Genomic DNA, 21,385 nt, shown 5'->3' with positions numbered 1-21,385 from the left:
CACCACTGAAAAGAGTCTGGCCCCATCCTCTCAACACCCTCCCTTTAGGTATCTATAAGCATTGATAGGGTCCCCTCTCAGTCTTCTTTTCTCCAGGCTAAACAGACCCAGCTCTGTCAACCTTGTAAGAGAGGTGCTCCTGTCCCGTAATCATCTTGTAGCCCTCTGCTGGACTCTCCAGTAGTTCCTGGTCTTTCTGGGGAGCCCAGAACTGGACACAATACTCCAGATGTGGCCTCACCAGGGCAAAGGGAGGATAATGTCCCTTGACCTGCTGGCCACACTCTTCTGAATGCACCCCAGGGTACCACTGTCTGCCTTGGTTGTGAGGGTCTGTTGCTGGCTTGTGGTTAGCCTGCTGTCCACCAAGACTCCCAGGTCCTTCTGTGCAGGGCTGCTTTCCAGCAGGTCAACCCCAAACCTGTCCTGGTGCCGGGCGTTATTCCTCCCCAAGTGAAGGACTCTACACTTTCCTTTTTTGAACTTCATTAGGTTCCTCTCTGCCCAGCTCTCCAGCCTGTCATTTTAGCTTTGTGGCCCTGAGGCAGCTAATTAGTTCCCAAGAGAAGGAAGTGAGGGTAAGGAAAATGCCTGCCTGTGGGCACTTGGATGGGCAGCATGGTGTTCTCCTTGGATCTGCTGAGCCTTTTGGGTCAACCAAGGTGTAACTGCTGAAGTCGTCTTGCTCTGGTAGCCCCCACATCCCATTTTCTCCTGCAAGCATCCCACTGGCCTCCTTTTCCTGCTGTGTCCACTTTGTCTGAGGGTAGATCGCTGCCCCACTGTGCTGCTCTGGCTTCACCTTTCAGATCCTGCGTCCTTCAGGACATGAGCCAGACAATCCTATGCCTTCATCCTGTAGGCCTACCCAGGAAGCCCAGAAGAATCGTTCCTGTCACACTGCAAAGTACTAGATCATGCCCACTGAGCCCTCCCTAGTGTCACAGCTGAATGTGCATCTGAAACAAAAAAAAAAGATGCATGTTGGAGGCTGGGGAATGTCCCCCTCCCTAGTTCTGCTCTCCAGCTTGTGAAATTAAAGCCTGGAGATGAGCCATGAGCACTTTGCCAGCACTTTGCCAGCACTTTGCTGATCGTTGGTAAAACCAGCTTTTTATCTGGTTGTTGGATGGAGGAGGAAATGTTTTCCTTTCCCCTTTTAAGAGCAAAGGGGACCAAACCTGACTGAAAGTCTCCTGTGCCAGGAGTTGTGGTCTGGGCATGTCATCTGCATGTCAGATTTGGGATGAGATGCTGGTTTCTACAGCCTGCTGCATGATGAGGCTGCAAAATCTGTGTGTGCTATATCCCTGCAAGCTACCCTGGGTGAGCAGGGCTGATAAACCCCTTGCTGAGAGAGAGTGGGCTTTCCTGGAGCTGGAGGGGCATTTAGGAGGCTGATTGTTGCCAGTCCTCGACGAATGAAGGAGAATCTTGCTCTTACCTGTAGGGTGGTGGGTAGAGGTGTCTGTTTCTGCTCCTCCAGTTACTTGTTTGCAGCACCCCGGGCAGTCTGCAGTGCTCGAGGGACAAGGGGGACAGGGAAGGTGCATGGTGCAGCCAGCTCTAGAGACAGGCAGGACTGGGGTTTGTCATTCGTGGCACACCCCACAGAGGGTGCTGCTGCTCTGCCGGAAAGCCCAGGCTGGCCTGATGCATGTGGCTCGACTCAGCTGTGTCGGAGCTGAGTGGTTTGGTGTTGGTCATGTCTCCTCCTCCTTGTCCAGGCTCCTCTGCTGTGCTTTAGGAGGTGGGAGCAGCAAGGTCAGCAGCAATCCTCCTTTCGGTGCTTCTGATCTGCCCTCCCCAAGGCTCTTAGGGTGCTCTGGATTTTTTCTGTCTTTGTCTTTGTTGTGTTTCACAGCTCTGCCTCGGCTAAGGGTGTAGTTGGAGCAGTTTTCTGTTACCTGCCGCCTCTGTTGGCATCATGGTAGCTGACAAGGAGGCGAAAGCAGAGCTCTTATCTTGCCAGTGTGTGATCTCTTTACCTCCAAATCACTCTTAACTTCTCCCTTCCTAGGGAGAATGCTGACAGTACAATAATGTCACTTGCCACTTGAAACCCAGCCTCTGGGATGCCTGTGGCTGCTGGGGAGCTGCAGGCAGTCTTGCCCTTGGCTCCTCTCTCTGTCTTACCTCCCTGTTTTACTGGGTGCTCTTGCCAGAAGCTGCTCCCTGGGGTGGCAGTCGTGGCTCTTCAGAGCTTGGCTGCGGTGCCAGCCTGAGAGGGGAGGTGAGGTGGATGTCTGTGCAGGAGCAGGACCCAGCCTCTGGGATGCCTGTGGCTGCTGGGGAGCTGCAGGCAGTCTTGCCCTTGGCTCCTCTCTCTGTCTTACCTCCCTGTTTTACTGGGTGCTCTTGCCAGAAGCTGCTCCCTGGGGTGGCAGTCGTGGCTCTTCAGAGCTTGGCTGCGGTGCCAGCCTGAGAGGGGAGGTGAGGTGGATGTCTGTGCAGGAGCAGGAGAGGTGAACAGAAAGGGTCCCTATGTGTCTGCAGGCATCAGGAACAGGCGAGGAGGCCATGGTCAGCGTCGTCTGCTCCTATGATGACCTGAGCCGCAAGCTGTGGAACCTGAAGGGGCTGCCGCTGACGGTGACAGCTGTGCAGGGCGTCCATCCAGCCCTCCGGTACACAGATGTGAGTGTTCCTGGGCACAGCCTGTGCTTGGGGGTCTGTGAGGAGCTGGGGGAGATGCCCTGGGCTGAAGGGGGACAGAGAGAATTAGTCACTCTCTGCTGTTGTGGCTCCTGAGAGCCCTCGGGGTGATGCGGTGCCTCTTGTCTGCTGTCCTGTCTCTGGGGCTGACTGTGCACAAGTTGACCAAGCCCTCCGTGCCAGGGGGCTTTGCTGGAGTGGGAGGTTTGGGGTGAGGGGGTATGTGGTGTGTGGGGTTTCTGCTCCTTGTTCTCAGTCCCTTTGTTCTCTCGCAGGTCTTCCCTCCCATTCCCATGAAGCCGATTTATTCCTTCCATACCCGAATCAAGACCAAGCACCTGCTGCTTCCTTCAGAGGAGAAGCCCTGCCCGGCCTACATAGCCCCTTTGAAGAGTAAGTGGGGAGAGATGTGAGCGGGAGATGGTTTGGTGAGTGAAAGCAGAGACATGTGGCAGTGTTGGCTGTGTTACTGCTGCATTAGTGTTCTGCATCCAGGAGCTGAGCCCTGGCTCCTGCTGCTCTCCTGCTGTAACCTCTAGTCCCAGCCACCCCTATCCAACACCTAATTTCTGCATGGAGCTCACTGGCCTCCTGCTGTCCCTTTGTCCCCAGTTATCTGCCACATGGAAGGCAGTGGCCAGTGGCCACAGGACAAAGAAGCCATCAAGCGCATCAAGGCAGCTTTCCACCTCCAGCTGGCCGAGCTCCTCCAGCAGGAGCACCAGCTGGTTTGCAGACCTGCAGTCACCCACACCGATGTGCACAAGGTAGGGGGATGTTAAGGATCTTCTTGAGACCTGACTTGTTACCAGGGAGGCAGGCGGGGGGCTGTGGCAGTGATCCCACTGGATAAGACCAGGATTTGGATGGTGGGCCTAGAAAGGGACTGTGCTGATGCCAGGATGCTGCTGTTGTGCCCCTGAGGTGCAGGGTACATAGCACACCAGCCTGCTTGTTGTCACCAAGCCTGACTTCACCTTCTGCTCCTATCTCAGGATGGCTACATTTTCCGTCTCCAAGTAGCCTACCACCGGGAGCCCCTGATCTTGAAGGAAGTGGTCACTCCGGAAGGGATGCTGAAGTACCAGGACACAGAAGAGTCTCGGCAGCTGGAGCTGGAGACGTTGCATCTGCCCTATCTAACCAGCTCCCTGCATGGGTAGGTGAGGCAGGGGACATGGCTGGAAGCCAGTATGGAAGTTCCCTTGGATGATAAGAGAGTGATGGTGGGGAGAGGAGCTCATAGTGGAAGTGGCCCTTCAGCCCACTTCGTGAGAGGCTCTGTGGGAGGATGGAGGGACAAATGTGGGTGGGGGAGGCACTGGTTGTCCCTGTTGTCACATCTGAGGTCACTGGTATAGGGAGACAAGTACCAAAGAGCAGCACGGTTAGAGGGGAGCACGTGGCAGCATTTCCCCTTCATTTCCCCAAAATCTCAACACCCACACACAGCGCCCTGTGCTCATGATGCTGTGCACGAGTTCTGGCAGGTTTTTGCCCCTCTCTTCTCTCCTGCCCAATGCCAAAAGGTTATTTTGAATCCTGGGATGTGTTGGTTGAGCAGTGGCTTGTCTCCCTCCTTGCAGGCTCCAGCAGCAGCACCCTGTCTTTGGCAGCACTTGCCGGCTGGCCAAGCGCTGGATCAGCTCCCAGCTCCTGAGCGACAACATCTCTGAGGAGTGTGTGGACCTCCTCGTGGCATTTCTCTTCCTCCACCCAGCCCCCTTCACACCACCCAGGTAAGGACGAGGAGCTCGGGCTGGGCTGATGGGGTTTTTGTGCCTTTTTCCTGGAATGGAGGAGGGATGGGATGCTACCAGGGCAGGAGGTGCTGTGAAAGTGCACAGCAGTGAGTGTGAGGCCTCTGTGCTGCCAAAATGCTGTCCCAAGCCCTGTGGGGAGCAGCTTGCCAGATGAGATGGAGATGCTCAGTGCTGTGGGGCTGTGGCTTCCCCTGCCCAGTGCATTGTAGAGCGAGCTGGGAAGCAGGTATGGATGGGAGAAAGCATCCTCATGGCCTGTGGATGCTGGTGGCACAAGTGCAGGGTGTCCTATGCCTTCTTGAGGACTGGTGGGACCCCTTGTCCTGGGGGTGATGGCTAGGAGAAGCAGAGGTAAAGGTTGTATGGTGGCTACCAGGATGCTGGGGCTCTTGGGTTCCCCGGGAGGGATGTAGGGTGATGCTGGTGGCTGCAGCCTCTCTTGGAGAGGGCTCCCAGGGGAAGGGCAAGAGGTTGACCGCTGAAAGCTGAATGCAGCAGTGCGTTGGTAAATAACCCCACAGGGCCAATGGCTTGCTGGCCCCTGGCAGGTAGATGGGATGCAGCCTGGAGGAAGTAAAATGAAATTAAAGTGTATTTTCTCAGTGTGGAGCCAAAAGGTTACTCTGCCCTGCACTCGAGGTCCAATTTCTTTCCCCGGAGCAGCAGGAGTAGCAGCCTGATGCCTGGAATGTTTTCTTGTCTCTTAAAACACCCTGCTAGCAGAAACCCCATCTTCCCAGCTGTCTGGCTTTGTGCATGTGTTGTGTCACAGGAGAAGAGGCACAGAGGGAGCTTGGCCAGTGTTGTTTGGAGCTGCACTGGGGATGGGAGCAGCCCTCTCAACTTCCCCCTTGCTCCAACCCCAGGAGGGCGGGTGGTGGGAACTGTGGGAGATGGGGCAAGCAGGGGCAATATTTAATTTTCTGCTGGTTCCTTTTACCTGGGGAGGGAGAACCAAGGGGGAAGAACTTTTCCTGGGGATTCAGAGAAGGTGAAGCACCTCATTCTTGTTCTGGACTTCCCTCTCCCACCATGGACATCTGTTCTGGACTGGGCATTGCTAAGTTACCCCCAAGCCAGGGTGAATGGGAGGTCACTGGGTGATTTGCTGCCAGGGGAACAAATGCCAGTGTTGAACTGTTTTGTCTTGCCTGCAGCTCTCCCCAGGTGGGGTTCCTTCGCTTCCTTGATCTGCTGGCAACTTTTGACTGGAAAAACAACCCTCTAATTGTCAACTTGAATGCTGGCCTCACAGGTGGGTAAGCAGCATGCAGGAGAGCTGTGCTGTGATGATCTTGAGTCCTCCTGGGTCATCTTCTTCTGGCTGCAGGGGTCTTGTATACATGGAGGAGTCACAGCTTTTGCTGGGGGCAAGGAGATATTCTGCTCCCTTCATCCTGTCCTGCCATGCTTAGCTTGCCTTCGGGGTGCGTTTGGTTGTGGCATGTTTTTTTTCCCCTAGCCTTCCTTTGAAGAGGTAGATCTTTGTGATGATGCTCTGCTGCTTCTGGTCTTGCTGGAATCTGTGACCACCCTGGCCGGTGTTGGATGTGGTGGTGTCTTTGAAGCCCCTCTGCTCCTTTGTATCCAGCGTTTTTGCTTGAGGCTTTGCCCTGGCTCTTGGGAGCCAAACCTTCGTTTGTGCTGGGAGAGCAGTTAAGTTCTTGAACTGGAAGCTTCAAAGCCTCCTGCACCATGTCTGCTTTGAGAGTCCCACTGAGCCATTTAGATTGTGGGGATGATCTGCTAGTCCACGATTTCAGAATCTGCAAGGGGAAACAGCTGCAGTCCTCTAGGGTTTGTTACCTCCTGAGCATTGAGGTTTTCCTGGTAAAGGTCTCTGGTTTCCAAAGGAGCAAACTGTCACATCCAAGCGGACCTCTGGTCCTCCCCTCTTGCTTGTGTTTTGCCTGTTGATAGTCTTTCAGATTCTTGCCATCTTTCCCCAGGAGCCAGAAGAGACTTGTTTTGGCTTTGGGTGGTGGTGGGGTGGGGGAGATAGCAACACCCAGCTTTTAAAGCTGATTTATAAGATAAGGTAAAGCTACTTGGGAGTGGTGTGGATAATGCCAGAGGGAGCAGCTGTTTCTGTGGGTTTCAGTGCTCCCTCAACTTTTTATTTTCTGAGAGAGAGAATTGGCTTTTAGAAATTTATATTTTTCTACCTTCCAGCTCTTTTTAATGAACAAAATTATAGAATCATAGAATGGTTTGGGTTGGAAGGGACCTTAAAGATCATCTAGTTCCAACCCACTTGCCATGAGCAGGGGCACCTTCTACTAGACCAGGTTGCTCAAAGCCTCATCCAACCTGGCCTTGAACACTTCCAGGGAGGGGGCATCCACAACAAATCAGAAGCATTTTTGGCTGAAGAGATTTTTTTTTTTTTTTTCCCCCTCTAACTTGAGAGGAAAAAACCCTGAAAAGCAGAAAACTCTTTGGGTGTGAACTCTGTCATTAGTGTTTAATTTGAGTTCCCAGCACATGTCATTCCCAGTGCCTGCTGTGTCTTGACTCATGTCTGTGCCCCCCTGGCTGGGTTTAGAGCAAAGGTCCATCTAGCCCTGCATCTGTCTCCAAAGCTTCCTGCATGTGGGTGCTCAGGGAACCATGAGAGCAGAGCAAACCTGTGGTGATGGAGCTCTGGTTACACATGGATGTGGGGTCAGAGGGTGAGAGAGGATAAAACCGTGTAGTGCTGCCCTTTTCTGGGTGAAGAGGACAGAGGGTTGCAGATGGGGCAGACCCCATCTCACCCATCTGCCTGCCTTCGCCAGATGCTGATTGCACAGAGATCAAGAACAAGTTTGTGGCTGCTCGCTCCCGTCTCCCTGTCATGTTCATTGCCACCCCCAAAGACCAGTGGAGCTCCATGTGGACCCAAGAGCGACCTTCAGTGCAGGTGAGCTGTACCCTTTGTCCTTGCCCTGTGGTAGCTGCTGGCTTGGGGCAGTTCCCAGCTCCCAGTGCTGGAGCCAGCTCCAGTGGCCCTATGGGTGAGCAGGTCCCTGCTTACATCCAGGACTGCCGAGTTTCACCCTCTGGGTTTCTTCCCTCCCCAGATCCTGCAACGCCTTCTTGTGCTGGCCTCAGAGTCTCTCCAAGCCCTGGAGAAGCAGCTTATGGACCCACTCAACAGCCAGGATGTGAAGGTAACCCCTTGGGGCACCAGCACAAGGGTTTTCAGGCTCTGCCAAAGCATACTGATCTTCAGTCATCATCACTGGAATGCATTAGTAGGATTCAGGCTGTGGCCACATGTGATTGACCCAGGATAAAGAGCAGCAAGGATGGGAACAGGGAGGCTGGTGCCCTGCTGTGCTACCCTGCTTCTGAGGGACCCATCTGTGGATAGCAACTCAGGGTGAAATATCATTGACTGGGAAAATTAACTTTGTATTCTCTGGTTTTGTTGGGGCACAAGCAAACCTGCACTGCTCCTGTGCAGAACTGGTTGTGTGTCCATGGCTAGAGTAAATGGTGCCTCTGGGAGACTCTGTCTTGGTGAAACTGTGGAGATCTGGCTTGTGTGCTCGAGTCTGACCAAGCCCAGGGTGGTGGAGGTTTTTGGTAGAACGATACCAGGAACTCTAGGAAGGTGTTATTTTGGTTTGAACAGAGGAGTAAGGCCATATGTAGTTTAACGCTCTTCATTTTCTCTTTTAAGTTAAAACGTCCATTACTCAAATGGACCTGGGAGCTGCAGACACAGTTATTTGCCCTTTGAAGATAGATACTTGTGTTTTGGAGGGAGCCTGTTGCTGTACCAAGTAGTGACCAAGGCAGTTGAAGCTGAGAGAACTCAAAAGCCAAACAGTAGTTAGAAATGACAGATTCACATTAGGAAAAAAACTAAATACTATGGCTTGTGGGTTTTTTTTTTCTTCCCCCACCTGCCTGAGCAATATGTAAAGGATTTCCTGGAATTGCTTTCAGTTCTGCTGCATTTTGCACTGGAATTATTACAGGGGTTGGGATCTACTTGAAGCAGGAGCAGTGTGTACTGCTGGGCTGTGAAGGAGTGAGAGGCTGTACACGTGAGACGTGCCTGGTGTGCCACGGTCATAGTGCGGACCCAAAACCAAAACCCAAGAGGTGCAGTGTGAGCTGGGGGTGGTTAGCTCCTGAAACAAGTTGTTGCCTGTCCATAGCATCCTCCCAACCCCTCCACTCAGCCTCCTTGGTCCTCCTTCCCCCTCCTCTCCCCTTGCCATTGCAGCGGGATCCTTCTCATCCCCAGGGTGTCCCTCTGGTCCCTACCAGCATCCTCCCAGGCCTGTGATGTTCCTCAGAGATAAACACAGGATACTGTTTCCAGGGCTGCTAATCTGTTTGTAAGCAAAGCATGGGGAATGGGAGGAGGGAAAAGCATTTCCAGTGCAACTTGGGAGTTGCCTCCTCTTCCCATGTGTCTAAGGGAGTGCTCCAAGATTTTTTTTTACTGCATTTGGGTTGCTTGGGGTTGTGCTGGCTGTCATGTGGATGCAGACATGGTTTTGTGAGGCCTTTTTCTTTGCTCCCAGAGGGGTACAACAAATCATGGACTTGGTCAGCTGGGTGGGAAAGGAGGTCTGTGTGTACTAGAGCTGGGACTTGGTGCTGGTCGCTGATGTTCTTCATGTGTGTTCTCCCCAGCCTGGCTATAAACCAGCTCTGAGCAGTGGGTTTTCTGCCAGCACCAAGTTGGGCGGTGTCCCACGCCTCTGTTCGTGTCCCTGCATCATTTTTTCCACAAAAACACATAGTTTTAAGTTGTTTTCCATTTTAATACAGCTGCATCCATATTGCCAGATCCCGCCTGTCCAAATATTTATGTGTCTGGGATTGCTCCCCTTCATTATTGAGGCTTCTTCTTACCCTCTGCCTGCTTGATGGAAGATGCTGCTGCCCTTCAGGGCAACTCCTGTTGGACAGACAAGACCATCCTGCTGTTGCACAGCTCCTTGTGTCTCCTGGGTGCTGTTTGGGTCCTTTTAGCTTCTTGACTCCCCTCTTTGTTCTGGGACTCGGCAACATGCGGTGTGGTTACCTGCCTCAGCTCACTGTCTCTCTCTTGACTGCCCACCCCACTGTGGTGCACTCAGGTGGGCTGTGGTCTGGGCTGTAGAGGACCATCTTGGCCCCGTGGAAAGCTCTTCTCCAGGGATTCTCCCCAGGTCCTAGGGACAGCACTTAGATTTTTCTGCTGCCCTGGGAAATCCATAAGGTAGAGAGTGTAGTCCCGGATAGGTATCTGATGTGGGTAGGGAGCATCTCCCTTCTCTAAGGGTTGAGCTTGCTGTACAGTTAGGCTGTGGCAGTAGAGCATGTATTTCCTGGTGCACTTTAGTGGTCCAGAGAACGTTTAGCCTATCCATCAGGAGATGGCCATGGGGGAACCACCTTGCTCTTGACAGAGTCCTTGTTGCAGTACGTGCATGGGGTTTAGGGGAGGGAGGATCACATCCTTCTGATATGAGCAGAGCCCATGCTGGGTTGAGGACACGTCTCGGCTCATAGGGAATGGGGTTGCCAGTATGGGCTGGAGCTCCCTGTGGCTCCACCACAGCTGTTTTTTCTGTGGATGTTTTGGCAAACTTCTGACATAATCTCACAAAAATTTTACTGCTTTCTAAGGAAAGGGAATAAAATGCAAGCAAAGGCTTGGAAAACCTCTCCCATCTCTCCTGCTCTCCTGTGTCCTATATTGAGTAGCACTGATCTTTTCTCCCTGCAGATGGTCTTCCGCCCTCCTTTGGACTTCTATGATGTCCTCATCCACCTGAACATAAAGCAGATACCTCGGCATCTGGAGAGCGTGGACCGGCCACTGAAGTCGTTTTCCCGGGGCGTGGTGAAGAACAGCAGTGCCTTGAAGATCCTCTTCCCTGTGGTGGATTATGACCCTGTACAGTGCTACCTCCAGGAGTTAAGAGTAAGCATGGCCCACTGGGGAAGGACAGGAGGCTCCTTGCCTAAGGGGGAGCTGCCTTCTGCCTTTCAGGTCATTAGTTGCCTGCCACTGCAGGAGCTAGTTGGTGACATCTTTATGTATTTTGCATGGGATGGTCACTCTTTATGTGCATCTGAAATTACTTCTTCAGCAGAAGACCTGGTGAATGCACCACCTGTTCAGTGGAAATGGGAGTGCTGCTGATGCGAGAGAGACCTCAGATACAAAGCACCTGGAGCTTTTGCTGAGGAATATGATGTTTCAATGCAAAAGTATCTTTAAGCTGTTTGTAGCCAGTTAATGGACTTGTAATGGTTTCTTGCATCAACTGTGGTGCATGATGGACAGTAGCTACCCATATTTTCTGTGGGAATGTACAGGAATCCATGGCATGGTACCAGTAGGGCTCCTGCTGTTGTGCTGAATATCAGTCACAGGATGGTTTCTCTGTGGCTGTTTACATGCGTGGTGGCAGAGGAAGTTGGTAATATGGGTATATGGAGAACATCAGTATCTAAAGTCATCAAACCCAGTGCTTTTCCACTCTGTGGCCATGCCAAAGCCTCCGTAAGCTGGGGAGACATGCAGGGTGCTCCGCTGCAGCGGTGATCCCTGACGGATCTGGACAGCTGGTGCTTTGCAGATGTGCAGCCTCTCCCTCTTTGGCCCTTCCCAGCTTCTCATGCAGTAGCTGAGTAAATGTTAGTGTCTGGAATATCTGACTGGGATTTCCCTTCTTGCAGCCTGTGTTGGCCACTGTGTTGGCCCTCATCCCTGCAGCCGTCGGGCTGTGCTAGTGGCAGCCTGATGGAAGGCAGAGCTAGAGCTGGCGGGACTTCAGCTGTGCTCTGGCAGCTCCCAGACAGCTCTGACAGCCCTCCTGGGCATCATGGCATATCAGAGGGCTTTCTCCTTGCCCTTCTCCTGAGTGACATTCTAGGAGGGCTTTGTCCATTTTCATGTATGCTTCTCTTGGCTGAAGATTTGGTATCAGCTTCTCTCCAAGCTTGCACTGGGGAGGGAGGGGTGTCTGCAAAAGAAAAATAGTTTTTTGGGCAGCATCTCTTCTCTTCTCTGAGCTGCCTCCTGCAGGCTCTGCAGCATTTAGCATTTGCTGGCTGACAAGTTGGCTAATTGTGCACAGCCACCAAGCGTTTTTCTGATGCCACTACAAGGCTCAGCACCTTAACCGAGGTAGCTTAGGAAGGTGGCTAAAGAAAACTTGCATGGGTTTCCTTGAAAGTTTCCTCAAACCCAGCCCCGTTATCTCCCAAGCCTCCTTCCAGCTGCAATTCATGCTGGTCTCTGTCCAGTCTATGGGAATCTGCTGTAGCTTCAAGTAGAGCTGCCAGGTCTAGCAAGGTGCAAGCTTGGTCCTTCTGTCACCCACAGCAGGTTGGGGCAGTGTGGGGCAGGGGCAAGGAAGCGAGAGACAGGGCTGCATGCAAGACCTCTTTACATTGAGGAAAAATGTCAAAATTGTTCCGCAGTTTCCCTGCAAGTATTGCTCCTTGTTTAGCTGGAAAGTCGTGGAGGAGAAGAGAGGGAAAAGAAGGTGCTTGGTGCTCTCCTGCCTTCGAGAAGGAAGATTGTTTTCAAGGTGGAGGTCCTGCAGGATACACTGCAGAGAGTATTTTGAGGGTTTCTTGGGGTCCAAGAAGGAGGGGGAGAAGCATCCTACATGACTTTTTTAAAAGGGAGCAGGAAGCACAGCGATTGGGACCCATTCACTATTTCACTTTTTCCTGGTGTCTGGATCTGAGGTGGAGTATCACGACCAAGCCCCTCTCTTCTGTTCCCTGTATGATGAGAATTTGGCCTGCTCCCATGAAAGCTCCACCAGGAGGCATAGATCTGGGTAGGAAATGGAGTTCCTTAAGCCTGAAATCCCTCTCCACGCCATGCTGGGAGCAGGGATTAGATCTGAATGGAGCCTTTCAGCAGCTGCCAAGGCACTGGAAGCGCCTGTGTGCGTGGAGCCAGAGCCTCTGTGTCTCCAGAGGAGTCGGGGCTAAGTGACTCTCATGGAGACCTGGCAGGATGCTGGCTTTTTGGTCCAAGAGGAGCTGAAGACTGCTGGACAAGCCTATGGGGAGACCAGGCTCCTTGGGGACGCTGTTGACAGGCTTACAGCAAATCACACTGCATATTGAGGCGCTCAGTCAGGAAATTCGTTGGGATGTGTTGCAGTTTATGGGACTTTTTTGTGCTTCTAGTCAATTTGTTGTCAGCAAATGGCTGCAGAAGTGAAAGGTACAGAAGAGACTTCCCTGGAAAGCAGCTTTCATTATCCTTTAAGCAGTTATGACTTAATTGGTCCAGTCAATAGTGACATACAAGCTGTCTGAATTTTTATTGCCCATTTTCTCTAGTACAGTTAATGATATACTCAGAACAGAGTTTGGTTTGGTTACAAATGACAGCTGGGCCTAAAACCAGTATACTGACATCCCAATGAAGAAACCTGGATGTGAGCAAAGGAACTTGTCTCAGCTTTCTCTGAGGAGCTGTGGGGTAGAGAACTCAAAATCTGCCTCAGCAGCCCTGGCTGGGGGCTTTTCCTCCTCTTGAAGGCTCTGAGATAGTTCTGGCTGTGTTCCCTTGCAGCCTTTGCATTGGAGGTATCTTGCAGTACCAGTTCACTGGGCTCTTGTAACTTCCAGATCAGTAGCAGGCAGACCTGAAGGTGCTGATTAATATCTCTTTCTGTGCAAACAGGCATTTCTTCTCTTGGAAAAAATCACAGAGGTGGTGCTGCACGTGCTCTCAGCTGCATCCACCTGTGTTGGAGGGCCTCAGAAGCTGACTTTTCACTGCAGGGTCACCAGCAAGCAGGTGATGCCAAGCTGTCAGTAGAAGCTATCCCATCAGAGATCAGCTGGCTTTGTGTCTCAGGGTACTGGTGTTGTTGCTTAAAGGCAAGACCTTTGCATCGGCTTTGTGCTTTGACCTGACTTAGGTTGGTAGCCTATCCAGCAGCCTTGTATTCTCCTCCCCTGGCTTTTGCTGCTCTAAGAAGTGTTCAGCTCTTCCTCATCCTGCAGGAGAGGGGTTGATCCAAACCCCTGGGGTTGATCCAAACCCAGCCAGGGCAGAGTGAAGAGAGTGTGGTGACAGCAGTGAATTCTTACGAGACATTTTGGTGGAAGGCTCTTGAATACAGAACTGTCTGGCTTTGACTCAGAGTAATTTGCTCTCCCTTAATACCACAAACCACAGAATTGAGCAACAGGATTGTAGCTGAGGCTGATAGTGGAGCTGTGGTGAGTTTATAGCCACAAAGGGAGACATGTGCCACACAGCGATGCTGTGGGATTTTGTTCTCTTCTATGGGCAGAAAAGAAATATGTCCTTTTTTGAGCTTTCCACATGAAAAAGAGATTTAAATGCCTGGGCTTATTGATTGAGTTGAGAGGGGCAGGGAGTAGCATATTCCCCAGTCTCCTTGGGCCTCTAACCAGGAGACCCACTTTTCTCCTGTCCAACCTGTTTGCTACTGAGAGGTCCCTGTTCTCACATCAAAGGGGTTAGCAAGGCAGGAGTGCTCTGGAACTGAAGGATTGCTGCGTGCCTTTCCCAAGGAGCTTAATCAGAAGAGTAAATGAAGGGAGGAGAGATGTTGAGTCCTGACTGTTTTAATTTTTCCTGCTTCAAGGAGATGTGCTGCAGGAGCTGATCTGATTGAGTTGCCCTGGTGCCTGGGAGGCTCTGGGTAGAGATGAAAGGCTGGTTGTGGGATTCAGATGGCAAATTCTTCAATTCCAGGACAGATCTGATAGAAAAGGCCTGTTCTGGGAGCCTGTCCAGATGAAAAGGCTTTGCGGGCAGACATTTTTGAGGGAAAACAGGTGCCAGACATCCTGCAGAGAGGGCTTCCCTGGAGCCTCAGCTCAGCACCAGCCTTCTTGGCACCTAATGGTCCCAAGCACCTTGGTGAGCAAATCCCGGATTGGGTCCTGGTGGGGATTCTCCAGCAAGGCTACATTAAGTTTAAGCCTCTCAGATTAGGCTGTTGTTGAACTCCACCGTGACTGCTGGTCCGTGTTGTGGTGACTGTCAAGCTGTAGAACCCCCAGCCATTTGCTGGGGACCTGGTGTGGGAAGGCTCGGTCAGTGCAGCTTTTGCTCCAGGGTGGCTTGGCTAACCTCTGGACCTGAGAAGTGATCCAGACAACACAGGACTTGTGGATACTCTTGCCATGCCTGTCTGTGTGCATTCACAAGCTCAGAAAGCCCCAAGGCTCTGGTCACCTCCTTGAGCTGTTCTCATGGTGGGGAAAATCAGATGAAGCTGCCTGGGTCATGTCCCTCTGCATGTCTATGGTGGCTGTTAAAAGCCCTAACGTTTATGTGGTCTCTGGTCTCACTGGGTTGCTGGATGTGAAGTGCACCCTTTCACTGACGTTTAGCTTTCTCTGGCTGTACGTGCCTGTGGAAGAGCTTGTGGCAGAGGAGCTCCCCACCTTGTACACAGGAGATCTTTCCTGTGTAGATGAGCAGGAAAATGTTTCCTGCTTTACTGTAAACATCCTTCGCTCTAAAGCAATGTTTTGCATTTCTTGCACCTTCAGACAAGACCTATCTGGAATATTTACCGCCCTTTCCTTTCTTCCTCTCACAGTGTAGGAATGTGTATCTTGCTACTGCATGTTAGGAAGGAATTAATGATATTAAAAGTTCCTGGTCTCTTACAGTATATAAGCTGTGGTTATGGGATATAGCTGGAACTGGTGAAATCTTTTCAGGTCAGACTGCTGCCTTCCTGTTTTGACTGACAGGGCTGACTCCTCCTACGGCAACTCCAGACAGGCAGGAGATGAACTGAAAAAGCTCTGTGGGCTCTTATAACATGGAGGAAACCTTCTTGTCTGGATCTGTGCCCTTGTAAGGACAAAGGTGGCAGGAAATTCCCTGCTCTTACAGCTGCAGAGCACTTTAGTGACCCTTAGCATAGTGCTCAGGGTTGGGGTGGATGCACGCGTGTATGCGTACACATATGGGCACACGTGTGCTTAGCGAGGCATCAGTGCCTCGTGCTCCTTGGGTGAGCTGAAAGGGAACTTGGGGCTGCATTTCTTCTGTATTGGTAATGTCTTTCCAGAGGTCTGCCTTGCATTTGTCCTCTAGAAATCACAGAATCATAGAATGGTTTGGGTTGGGAGGGACCTTAAAGCTCATCCAGTTCCAACCCCCCTGCCATCAGCAGGGACACCTTCCATTAGACCAGGTTGCTCAAAGCCTCATCCAGCCTGGCCTTGAACACTTCCAGGGAGGGGATGTTTAAGGCCAGGTTGGATGAGGCTTTGATTGGAAGTGATTGAAGACTTCAGTCTCAGATGGTTTGGTGGACTGGTGGACAAAGTATGTTTGCTAATGCAGCCAGGAGAACATGGGTGGCTTTTTTCCTTGCCATACTTCTTTGCTGCTGCGCCAAACCCCTGGGACAGGGATGCACATGTGACTCTGGTGAGGCACTCAGAAGTGGGAAAGTTTTTACCAGCTCAATCCCAAACCTAACATAAATGTTTCTTTCCTCTTTCTAAAACCTCTCTGACATAGAAGTAACCCCAGCCTGGTTTTCTCAGCAGTGTTCCTTGCTCTCTTTGGGCATGGAGGAAGGCTCTGTCTGTTCCATGTAACCTGTGAGCATCAGGGCAGGTTGCAGTAGGATGACAAGGACCTTAAAGTGTTAACCACAAATGTAATTATTTGTTGAAAATAAGTAGCTTTAATAGGGTTTTTTACTGGTGATCCCTTGCTGAGAGCACTTAAAATGTTCTAAGTACTGAGGAAATGTTGATTGGTGCATTTGCCACTTGCACTGCTCGCACCAGGAAGAGCTGCTAGGCACATTTTGGGTGTGGAGACCTCCCTAAATGGCTCCGCTTTTTCTAGCAGATGTGATGCAGTGAGCCTGATCTCCAGCTAGGAGCAGTGAATCAAATGGGTGGATAAATGGTTAGGTGAAAAAAAGCCCCACTCCTAAGTAACAAAGTAGTTGCTTAACTAGCAATGAGTGTTTACCTCATTGCAAAACCCATGCTTCATGGATTGAAGCTGCTTAATCCAGTAATCCCATTTTACATCAGGGTATTGGTTTACTCACCACCTTTCTCCATCCTTTCATTCCTACAACCCAGACGGCTCCTTACATACCTTGAGCTAATCTTCTTCCAGGCGCCACATACCCCTTCCCTGGATGATGAAGCTTCTCAGAAAGGCCGCCCTGAGCTTGCAGGCCCCTGGTGTCTCTGTGAGATGGGAACCAGCTGTAGGTTTTGCTGATGACAGGGGTCCTTCTGAGCAGGCAGAGCTTTCTCTAGGCCTTTAAAGCTGAGCTGCAACTAAAGATACAGCAGCTTGAGAAGGGAATAGGGATTCAAATGCACTCCCTGCCTTTTCTCCCTTTTATCTTAAACTTTTCCCTGAGGAGTGTGTTTGCAGGCTCAGGCAAGCCCAGTGGCACTAAGCATGGAGCATGGGATGTGGAAAGGGAGGTGAACTGTTTGCTTTTACTCCCCCAGCCTCTGTACAAACAGAAGTGTGATGACTAATACGCCTGACCCTTTTAATGCTGCAGTTTCCCAAGAGTGGTGCATCTCCACAGCTTGGTGGAGCCGGCCCAAAGCACTATTACGAGGACGATGCTGGGAGCAGCACAAGTGCAGAAGCTCTCTCTTTGCTGGGATTTTGAACTGGATGCCGTCCTGTTAACATCTGCCCTCTGCTTCCTGCTGTCTGCATAAAAGGTGCTGGCTATCAGGCTGAACAGTAGTTTTATAGGGAAATGAGCTGAGCCTGGGAGGGCTCCTTTCCTGCAAATGCTCCTGGCTCCTGTCCATCAAGACATGCCCGTAAAAAAATGACTTTTTCTTAGGGAGTATCGTGTGGCACTCGACCTCACTCTGTAGAGCAGTGGGGACCTTTCAGGTTCTGACATGCTCTGCTCCCCTTTGGTTTGGAAAGCTGCATGTTGGCGGTCAGCGTGCCCTGAGATTTCTTGCCCTTCGTTGAGCTTTCCCTCCCTCCTGCTGTTTGCCCTTCGGCATATGGAGGAGTCTTCCCTGTCGACTGGCCTCTGAGTGTGACCCGTCGCTCTCAGCTGAGAAATGCCAGGGCAGGTTGCCTCTTAATCCATGTATTTTTAGACAGTGGTTTTTCTAGCCAGTTTGGCAAGATAAAACCTTGACCAGCCTTGCCCCCATGAAGATCCCATGAAGTGGGATGAGCTGGCAGGTCTCAGAGTCTTCCCAGCTTGATGGCCTAATCGTGCTGCCCTCTTGTTTGTGGTACTTCAAGTCTGAACTCATAAACTGGCTCTGAAGGTTGCAGGCAACACCACCTCTGTCTGCTTAGCATGACTTTCCTCTTAAAATGCCACCCCACCCTTTGTGATCACTGGTAATACCAATCCAATCCACGTTTTTCTCCTCATACTGCAATCTTGGTATGTCCATACAAGACCTCTTCCAAGCTTTCCTTTGATGTTGATTTTTTTTCATGCAAATCCTCCTGAAAACCTCATGATACTGTGATGCCAGGAGAAACCTCTCTGTAAGAGTGAGGCTGTGCTGCAGCTGGGGAAGCTAAGGGGATGGAGGAGAAAAGTGAAGATGGAGCAGAGGGTCTGTATTTCTTGCAGTAGGTTGCTCCAAAGCTGGTCAGCCATGTGTAGAAACTTGTTTTGTAGTGACCTGATAAACAAGTGCCATTACCTGATGTTAATCTCCACCAAGTGAACAAGTGTTGGGGAGCAGCTTCTTGAATGTCTTGGTCTGCTGTGCTTGGGATGCCTATCTCCAGGTACCAGCATGTTTGGTGCTGAGCTGTAGGGCCAGACTTTGGGGTTCGGAAAGTTGCTTGCAAACAGTGTTTTTTACTTCTGCTGCAATGCTTATCCCCTGCCTTCTTGCAGTGTTGGGAATCCAGCTTGCATGGGCTTGGGGGAAGCCAGATTGTGGGCTTTAGTCATCTCTTTATGGAAGATCTCTTTTTGAGCTCTCCTGCCCAGCACTACCAAAGGAGCTGTTTATTGACACAGCTGCTGAAACACAGGGGCAAGGAGAACAGATTCCTGCAGTGCCTCCATTGAGCGTTCCATCTCCTTGCACCTCACAGGACTTTGTGGCACTTACAGTTTCTGCTGTTAGGTTTCCTTTTGGGACACCATGTGCTGGCAGCACATGTGGGGTTTGTCCTGGGGGAAGAAGGAGCTTTGATACCTTTGAAGAGCTTGAGAAATTGGCCTCCAGTGAAAGATCCTTGCCTGGGGATGGTCTTTGCTGTCGTGTAGTGAAACATATTGTGGCAGGATATTCTGATGGGCAGGGCCCACCTCTTGCCATCTGTGAAATCTTGGACATGGCTGTTGGACACTGGGATAGGACAACTTGGTAATGCCAGATCCAGCTGATGGGGAACCATGTTGAGGAACACTAACTGAGTTGTCACCTAAGGGGTCCAGTGTCCTAAAGCTGGATCCTGATTTCTGGGTACTCTTCCAGGCCCGTGGGAGGTGGTGTATCATGTTTCTGCTCTCTGGGACAGCGAGAGGTAGTCAGTGATGAGATCTCCATGCAAAATGTGGGGACAGTGCACTGTATTTATCAAGGCTGGGGGAGAAGAGGCAGCAGGAGGGACCCAGGACTTGTTCATGGGCTGCCAGTTGCTTTCCTTGTTGGGAATCTGCTGGAAGAGTTGCTGCTCTGGTCCTGGCTGGTGTGGAGCTACTGTGTGTCAGTGTGTAAGGAGGATGGGCTTGGGCTCTGGCTCTGGGAAGTCTGGCACAACCTCTCTTTGTTTTCTTCCCTAGGATGCCTTCAGTGATCTCGCCTTGTTCTTCTATGACAGGCATGGTGGGGAAGTGATTGCAGTTTTGTGGAAACCTTTGAGCTTTCAGCCTCAGCCTTTTAAGGTGAGTTTTTGACTCTACTTTTAAGTTTCCTGTTACCTTTATGACCTGAAAGCTTGGAGGAGCTGGGTTTTTTTTCTGCATTGTAGTTGCTTTGTGTAACTCTTATCAGACCCAAAGGACTTTGAGAATGGAGCTCATACTTCTGCCCTTTCTTAGAAAGAGTGAAACCAAGACAGGGCTATGGCCACAGTGCCTCCAGTCAGCAGCAGAGCTAACTAAGAAGGGAACATGTGCCCCTGGACAAGTCCCAGCACCATGATCATGGATCAGAACAGAGCTCTATGTTCCAGGTGCTCCTCTCTGGTCCCCTCCTGGGAGGTGGGTGGTGTCTCTTTTGCCAAAGACATTTGGTAGGTGCAGTGTGCTGTCCCATTCTCATGGCTTTGGTCATCTTACCCAGAAATACCCAACCCACAAGAAGCTGGGGTGGCAAGCCTAGGTTCATAGTGCCCAAGTCCTGTCGATGTACAGAGATAATTTTCCAGCTACACTGTGTGGGCTGGCAAACTCTAGAGGGTGGTTAAGCTAGGTGTGAGGCATGCTGGAGTGATTCATGTTGCTTTCTATGAAGGAAAGACGCAAAGAAACTAGTGACTCATGGCTCAAGAGTTGGCAGTCCAGGCTCTTTTGCTGTCAGTCTCTGGGTGATTTATCTCCCCTCTCTTCATGGCCAGAGGGTATTGGCCATTAAGTCTACCTGCAGTTGTGAAACCCAGTTATTCACAGTGGTGAAATGAGAGGAGGAGATGCTTGCATCTGAGTTCAGTGTGGCTTAATGAAACATGAGGGTTGTGTTTTTTTCCCCCTGGTGGAGCCAAGGTTCTCTTCCCACTCGAGATTTTGACACCCAGCAACAGAGCAGAGCAGAGCCCGGGCATCTCTTGCTCAGCATCACAGTGTGGTCCCTTTTGCATACCCTGTCTGCTCTGCTTACACAGGTTCTGCCATGCACCTGTGCACTCTTTTCCCATCTCCACCATGTCCCTGGCCATTGTTTCTCTTCCTCCCTTGCCATCTTTGGACTGTGACTCCAGGGTAAACCCTAAGCAGGGGCTGGAAGGGCCACTCTTGCACAAGTTTATTAGCTCTAATAATGAGCAATGATAGTGTTGAGAAGTGAAGCTTAGAAAATGGGGCGTAGTGGTGTGGCAGGGGTTGGATGTGACAAGGCAGGAGAACAATTTACTTCTCCTGTTAGGAGCTTGCAGAGGTTGTGAAGCAGGTCTGAGTGGGTGCTCCCCTTTGTGCAATGTTTGTGTGTGTCCTGCAGGTCTCCAACATGAAAGGGAGGATGGTGACAACTCTGAACAACGAGCTGGTCAGCGTTCCCAACGTGGAGGCAATTCTAGAGGACTTCGAGGTTTTGGGAGAAGGCCTGGTCAAAAGTGTGGAAGCTCGTACAGAGAAATGGACTATCTGAGGCCACCGAGAGGTGTCGGAGGGACCTGTCCTGAAGCAGAGTTTGTTCACTCTGGGACTGTTCCGTTTTTACAAATCAGTCCTAGGAAAGGCTTTCAGCTTTTTAAATCCCAGAACTGCGTGTTTTACTCTATTTATCTTTATATGCCTTGTTCAGAACAGCGAAGGGACCTGTTACTGTTTTCAAGAATACAAATGCCTTTTTATTTTGAAGAAAATAAAAAGATGGGATGAACTTTTTGAAGTGGTTCTTGTTCACTGTAGGAAACAAAGTTGTGTTCACATGAAAATGTCAAAGCCTGAAAATTCTGGCTGAGATGTGCACTGGGAATGCAGTTTCCTAGTTAAATAGAGAGTTGTTAGCAACTGCTAGTGGTTAGCAAAACCAAAGAATTACCAACTGATTATAAAATGACCAGGTTATTCCCCTCTATTCAGCCTTGGTGAGACACATCTGGTGTGCTGTTTCCAGTGCTGGGCTCCCCAGTAAAAGAGATGTGGACATGCTGAAGCAAGTCCAGTGAAGGGCAACAAAGATAATAAAGGGGTTAAAGCCTCTGCCATGTGAGGAGAGGCTGCAAGAGCTGGGATTGTTCATCTTAGAGAAGAGAAGGCTCGGGAGGATCTTACCAGTGTTACAAATATCTGATGGGGGAGTAGAGAAGACACTTTGCAGTGGTGCCCAGTGGTGGGATGAGAGTC

At 50.9% G+C, this 21,385-nt stretch overlaps 1 protein-coding gene across 1 annotated transcript in view; it reads left to right on the top strand.

Annotated features, from left to right (window-relative positions):
- NOL6 (nucleolar protein 6) overlaps positions 1 to 20,927 on the top strand; it is a gene marked incomplete at its 5' end in the record, with an annotated part of 28,912 nt that extends 7,985 nt beyond the window's left edge. Inside the window, 11 exons of the mRNA XM_010164506.1 lie at positions 2,497 to 2,637; positions 2,931 to 3,048; positions 3,268 to 3,422; positions 3,651 to 3,814; positions 4,242 to 4,394; positions 5,576 to 5,673; positions 7,196 to 7,320; positions 7,481 to 7,570; positions 10,135 to 10,332; positions 19,163 to 19,264; positions 20,535 to 20,927. Coding sequence (XP_010162808.1) covers positions 2,497 to 2,637; positions 2,931 to 3,048; positions 3,268 to 3,422; positions 3,651 to 3,814; positions 4,242 to 4,394; positions 5,576 to 5,673; positions 7,196 to 7,320; positions 7,481 to 7,570; positions 10,135 to 10,332; positions 19,163 to 19,264; positions 20,535 to 20,684 — 1,494 coding nt within the window. The remainder of the gene's footprint in view (positions 1 to 2,496; positions 2,638 to 2,930; positions 3,049 to 3,267; positions 3,423 to 3,650; positions 3,815 to 4,241; positions 4,395 to 5,575; positions 5,674 to 7,195; positions 7,321 to 7,480; positions 7,571 to 10,134; positions 10,333 to 19,162; positions 19,265 to 20,534) is intronic.
- Positions 20,928 to 21,385: the final 458 nt, after the last annotated feature.

The sequence above is a fragment of the Antrostomus carolinensis genome, unplaced genomic scaffold (genome assembly GCF_000700745.2).
Source record: "Antrostomus carolinensis isolate BGI_N321 unplaced genomic scaffold, ASM70074v2 scaffold13623, whole genome shotgun sequence".
Lineage (NCBI taxonomy): Eukaryota > Metazoa > Chordata > Aves > Caprimulgiformes > Caprimulgidae > Antrostomus > Antrostomus carolinensis.
Note: the sequence above shows the minus strand (reverse complement) of the source record. Positions and strands in the feature narration are given on the sequence as shown.